Genomic DNA, 6083 nt, shown 5'->3' on the forward strand with positions numbered 1-6083 from the left:
TAATCATTTATAGTGAGAGGCAGTGGGTCAGCACAAATACCATTGTGTTGCTGTTCCTTGCTGTGCACACAGACAGACACAATACACAGAACCCCTGAACAGATAACTGCTGTGACATTATTTCCTATATGGCTGGAACATTTCTGGTCATGCAGAAATGCTTGCTGCAGGCAGGTGGCAGCACACCACTGAGCAAACCAAACCATATTTTGCTTGACAATAACATAAATTAACCATTTGTGCTGTCAGAAAGGTTGCTTCTGATGTATTAATCATTTTCATTAATTTAGGAGGGGAAGTCACTTAGACCTCGCAAAGGACCACAGGTCGCCTCTGCTTCAAGATCTTTTTTGAGGGGTAACAGCTAATTTAGACCCCATCATTTTGTATGTATAGTTGGGATTATGTTTCCCAGTGTGCATTACTTTGCATTTATCAACATTGAATTTCGTCTGCCAGTTTGTTGCCCAGTCAGCCAGTTTAGTGAGATCTCTTTGTGACTCTCTGCAGTCAGCTTTGGACTTAACTATTTTGAGTAATTTTTTATTGTCTGCAAATTTTGCCACCTCCTTTTCCAGATCACTTACGAATATGCTGAACAGCACAGATCCCCTGCAGACTCTTGGCAGTGGTGTAGCCAGGTGGAGAAAACGGGGGGGGGGGGGGGGAATTAAAAAAAGGTGCCACCCGGCGGCGCTCAGGGTCTTCAGCAGCACTTCGGCGTCGGGTCCTTTACTCGCTCAGGTCTTCGGCGGCACTGAAGGACCCCCCCCCCCCCGCCACTGCAATGCCGCTGAAGACCAGAGCAAGTGAAGGACCCGACACTGAAGTGCTGCTGGAGACCCGGAGCGCCGCCTGACCCGTTGCCGAAGACCCGGAGCACCGCCGGGTGAGTAAAAATTAAAAAGGCACCAAAGAATTTAAAAGGGGCCACTTCTGCTCAGTGGGGGAGCGGCCGCTGCCCCGCTCCCCCCCTAGCTACGCTACTGATTCTGGGGGGACCCTGCTATTGACCTCTCTCCATCGTGAAAACTGACCATTTATTCCTCCCCTTTGTTTCTTAACTTTTAACCAGTTACTGATCCATGAGAGGCCCTTCCCTTTTACCCCATGACAGCTTACTCTGCTTAAGAGCCTTTGGTGAGGGACCTTGTCAAAGGCTTTCTGAAAGTTCAAGTACACTATATCCACTGGATCCCCCTTGCCACATGGTTACTGGCCTGCTGTAATTGTCAGGAACTCCTCTGGAGCCTTTTTAGAACTAGGCGTTGCATTAGCCACTCTACAGTCACTGGGTACAGAAGCCGATTTAAATGACAGATTTCATACTACAGTTAATAGTTCTGAAATGTCATGAGTTCCTTCGGAACTAATTTATCAGTTGTTTCACAACGTCCTCTCCTGACACCACAATCTGGGAGAGTTCCTCAGATTTGTCATCTGAAACGAATCGCTCAGGTGTGGGGATCTGCCCCACATCCTCCGCAGTGAAGACGGATGCAAAGATTCATTTAGCTTCTGTGCAATGGCCTTCTCTTGCTTGAGTGCTCCTTTGGCATCTCGATTGTCCAGTGGTCTTCCCGACTGTTGGGCAGGCTTTCTGCTTCTGATGTACTTACATTTTGTTGCTGTTAGTTTTTGTATCCTTAGCTAGTTGCTCTTCAGATTCTTTCTTGGCCTGCCTTATACTTTTATATTTGATTTGCCAGAGTTTATGCTCTTTTCTATTTTCCTCACTAGGATTTGGCTTCCAATTTTTGAAGGATATCTTTTTGGACAAGTCAGAGTTAGAGGAAGGCATGGTTGTTGGCCCCTACCATCCAGAGACCCTGCTCTTCTCTTCTGCTTCCCAAGAACCCTGTTGACACTGGGAGTACCAATATCTTTCTCAGCTGCTGCCCAGTAAAGACCCCTGTAATTTGTGTGTGTTCACAGTACAGGAGGCCATATCACTTAATGCTGACTGGATCAGTATTCTCTTATACCTGGATTCCCTGAGGGATGGAGGAGTTGTGAGGGGGAAGAACTTTGTCACAGTCAGTCACTCCATTCCAATCTTCAGAGCCTGATCTTCACTCACATGGGGGCTTTTGTAGGAATAAGGTCAGCGGTATAATCTTATAGAGCTGACACCCCTTCTTCCATAGGCAAGAGGAAAGATATACCAGATTTGGGTTCCCTTCTATCACTAACTGTGAAGATTTAGCCATCATCTCCATGCAGTTCAGAGTGAAGCATTGGCCACTGCCTGTGGCAGTGTATTTCTCAAGAATTGCATGTTCCAATAGTGTGCACTTTTCTTTTAAAAAGCAAAATGTGGCAGCTCCTCAATGGGTGTAAATCAGCACAGGTCCATTGAAACTACGCCAATTTACACTAGCAGAGGATGTGGCCCCCACTAATGTATTCTTGTAAGGCCTCACTTCCTGCATAATACATAATTTAGGATAAAGTTTTTTATTTTTTGCTTCTCTTTGACCTCAGTGAGAATTTTTCTTTCATTTCTGAACTCATAGCAACAACCCACACATTCATTTAAGGAAGCTTTAAGTCAGTGGGTTGTACAGGAACTTCTGTGATGCAAGTGCCTAGCTTGTAGATATTTAGTTCAGCTTTCACAGTGGATTAGCAGTTTCACACTGGTCAAAGGCTGTGCTTTGCTCTGAGTCTGCTTCTAAATGGAAAGCTCTGAGTACCGCTATGTTTACTATTTAGTCCAAGATTATCTGAAATACATTCTTCAGGAACCACAGCTTGGACCAGCCCCAAGCAGAGTTGCTCATGTCTTAAGAAACGCTGCATCCTTTCTGCAAAAGGAAAATGAAGAGAGTCTGAAACCATGTTTGGACACACTTGATATTACCTCTGTAGATGCTGCCAGAAGAATTTTCACTCAAATCATGGATGAAGAATTTGCTGATGGAAACACTAACTGGGGACGGATTTTGACAATATTTATGTTTGGAGGAATTCTTTCTAAGAGGCTTCAAGAACACAGAGTTCAGCTTACAGGAGATAATAAAGAGCAGATTTCTTATTTCATCACGGGGTACATTATAAACAACAAGGCTGAGTGGATAGAGGCAAATGGAGGTTGGGTAAGTTTCAGTGCTGTATTTTATAACCATTTTTCACTGCTGTCTACATCAGGAGAATTTTCCTTAATAAATTTTTTTAAAAATGCTCTTTTAACTACTGTCAAAAAGAATTGTCAACTTAGCCAGGGCTTTACCATTTGCTTTATTTAAAACTTTTATATCTTGAATTCTTCCTCGAGACTTAAAGCAAATATCTTGCTTCCGATATAAATTAGCAGACAATACAAGACCTTTTTAAGGTGCTTGTGACAGTATAAACCACTAAAGTAAGCCCTGAATCATTTGTACAGTACACTTTCCAAACTGAAATTAAAGTGAAAGGACGCAATAATAATGCTATGGTCCAGAGCCTTTTGAAGTCAATGGAAAGGGAAATCTTTATAGGTTAAATCCTGTCCACACTGAAGTCAATGGGAGTTTTGCCACTGAGCTCCATACAGCCAGGTTTTCATCCCCTGTCAATTTAGTTGTATGGGCTGATAATTAAATATAATTGGGGTCAAATCCTTCTAACCTTATTCGTGCACTGAGACTACTTGTGTGAGTGGAAATTGGCTGAGATATTCCTAGAACTTCCCCATGGTTATTTTACAAAAATGAGTAAAGTATCTGACAAACAGTATGCCTCTTTTTCCAGCTTCATATGTATGACCATTTAATTAAAGTCCCTGTGCTGATGCAGAGGAAAGTTGTAGGAAACTCCGCTCTTCTGCTTTGCAGGGTTTCATCATGCAAACTTGATTTTCTGTAGGAGTTTAGGGGAAGTTGATGGTAAATGCCATCAGAGCCTGAGATCCCCTGGTATTTTGTGTGTGTGTGTATATATGCAAATGCCACTTTCTCTTTATATCACCTCTTTGGGCCTGATTCTGCTCTCAGTGCAATGACTTTTGATTTACACCATTGTAGATGAGCTTAGAATCAGGCTTATTTTCTCCTTTCTCACCTGTCCCCCTTTACTACTGTCTTTGTCCTTTCCCACACTTTTCTCTAGCTTGCTTTTCTCTGTTTCTGTTGGGTAACAGTTGTAGTGAGTTAGTGGTGCTTCAAACATCACGTTTATAGAGGCTCCTTTGCCTGCCTCTTTCAGTCAAACCTGTTTAAGGTCAGCATCTATTCCTGCCATTTTTTTCTCCCAGTATCTGGAATTTTCAGTAAGTACCTCATAACACCAGAAAGAGAAGGCTTAAAGGGGGAATATTTATACGCATAAAACCTGGATTTGTGCTGGAAATGGCCCAACTTGATTATCATACACATTGTAAGGAGAGTGATCACTTTAGATAAGCTATTACCAGCAGGAGAGTGGGGTGGGAGGAGGTATTTTTTCATGCTTTGTGTGTATATAATAAGATCTTCTAAACTTTCCACAGTATGCATCCGATGAAGTGAGCTGTAGCTCACGAAAGCTCATGCTCAAATAAATTGGTTAGTCTCTAAGGTGCCACAAGCACTCCTTTTCCTTTTGTGAATACAGACTAACACAGCTGTTACTCTGAAACCTATAAGCATATTAAAACTGAAACACAGATAGTTATGTTACTTGCAGAAATGAGCCCGAACTCCAAAGTTTAAATCCAACCTAAATAATGAACCTTCCCCAGAAGGGAGTAGGCAGGGAGGGAGCAAATTTGGCCATGTTATAATCTGGAGATAAGACAGGCTTTGCATGATTTGCAAATAGTTTCAGCTATTGTTTTTAAAGCCCAGTTCATCTTTTTCTGAGGTAGTTGTAGGTAAACCTGTCTCTATGACAGCTCTATTGAACGGAAAGCCTCCTGCTATCATGAAACAATGGTGCATTTTTCACGAGCTCATTATTTTAAAGCTATAACCAGACTGTACATATTCTTCTCCACAGGAAAACGGCTTCCTACCTATGTTTGAGGAAAAACGATCATGGCTGTCCTTATTCAACATTAAAGCAAAAATCATGGATGCTTTTTCCTTCTTCAGTCAGTACTATTGACAAGATGGAGATCAGCCTTCCCCATGTAAACTGGATGTTGCCACAAGACTCATTGCAGTGGCTTTCTTCAAGCAAGAGGAAAATGAATCAGTCTTCTAGAATTAAGGATACGTTTTCTTGCTTACATTATATTTTAATTTACGTATTTACTAATAAATGTTTAGGTGCTGGCTTATTTGACAACACTGAAGACTAGAGTCTTCCTGCCATCGAAGAGGTACAGAACTGACCCCCAATATGCCTCAACCCTGACCTGGAGGGAATACCTCTTGGAGAGACAGAGAGCAGTTCAGTGTCTATCGCCTCTGATGCACCCTCAAAGACGTGCATTGTTTCACCTACATATAATCCAATGGGTTAGGAGCAGTATCAGTTTTAATTCTGAATTTTAAAAATTTTGTGAATTAAATTTATTACTTGATTGCATTTTGTTGTTTGCTTTATCAGCAGAAGACTTCTTAAATAAAGGGGCTAAAGCACTCACTGATGAAAGCACATGCAAGTTCATGAGATGGATCAAATGATCACTTGGGATCAGCAATTTAAAATGTGTGTATATATTCACTAATCAGTACAATGGCATCTGTTTAATAATTCCTTTTTTTAAAAAATGTTCTTCATATGCATGGTGCTCTTTCCAGCTGCAATGACCACTGACTTATTTGTTTAAAGAGATGCTTTTAAATGGCCAAGTGCAAAAAGTTTATTCAAAATCAATAAACTATTTATATCTTCGATAATTCAAATGTGATGAATGGGTTTTTGGAAAAAAGATTAAAATATAAACATATACTTAGGCTGAAAGTTTATTTTTACCAAGTTTCATCTCTGAAAAAACATTTTTTTCTATTCAGCTGAGTTAGATACACCTGGTAAAGCAAGTGTAGGCATAGGTGCAAATCTAGGCCGTATAGGCCTGATCCAAAGCCCACTGAAATCAATAAAAAGACTTGTTTACAAGCCAGTCTGTAGCATTTTTGGTGCATTATCTGGCAACGTGTATGAGCAGCCTGTTA

The 6083-nt window shown here is 41.3% G+C and overlaps 1 protein-coding gene across 1 annotated transcript; it reads left to right on the forward strand.

The window, feature by feature from the left end:
• The first annotated feature begins 2573 nt into the window (after positions 1-2573).
• On the forward strand, positions 2574-5713 carry BCL2A1 (BCL2 related protein A1). The gene is made up of 2 exons (XM_084640385.1): positions 2574-3098; positions 4960-5713. Exons 1-2 carry the CDS (start codon positions 2679-2681, stop codon positions 5065-5067), a joined length of 528 nt encoding a protein of 175 aa, XP_084496511.1. The 5' UTR covers positions 2574-2678; the 3' UTR covers positions 5068-5713.
• The last annotated feature ends 370 nt before the right edge of the window (positions 5714-6083 follow it).

This window comes from Lepidochelys olivacea (genome assembly GCF_965140295.1).
Source record: "Lepidochelys olivacea isolate rLepOli2 genome assembly, chromosome: 10".
NCBI classification, from domain to species: domain Eukaryota; kingdom Metazoa; phylum Chordata; order Testudines; family Cheloniidae; genus Lepidochelys; species Lepidochelys olivacea.

Excerpts from the sequence above, each read along its gene's own strand:
- BCL2A1 (XM_084640385.1), top strand. The coding sequence starts at position 2,679 with ATGGAAAGCTCTGAGTACCGCTATGTTTACTATTTAGTCCAAGATTAT. Across the intron at positions 3,099-4,959 it reads TAGAGGCAAATGGAGGTTGG|GAAAACGGCTTCCTACCTAT; the intron begins GTAAGTTTCAGT and ends TCTTCTCCACAG.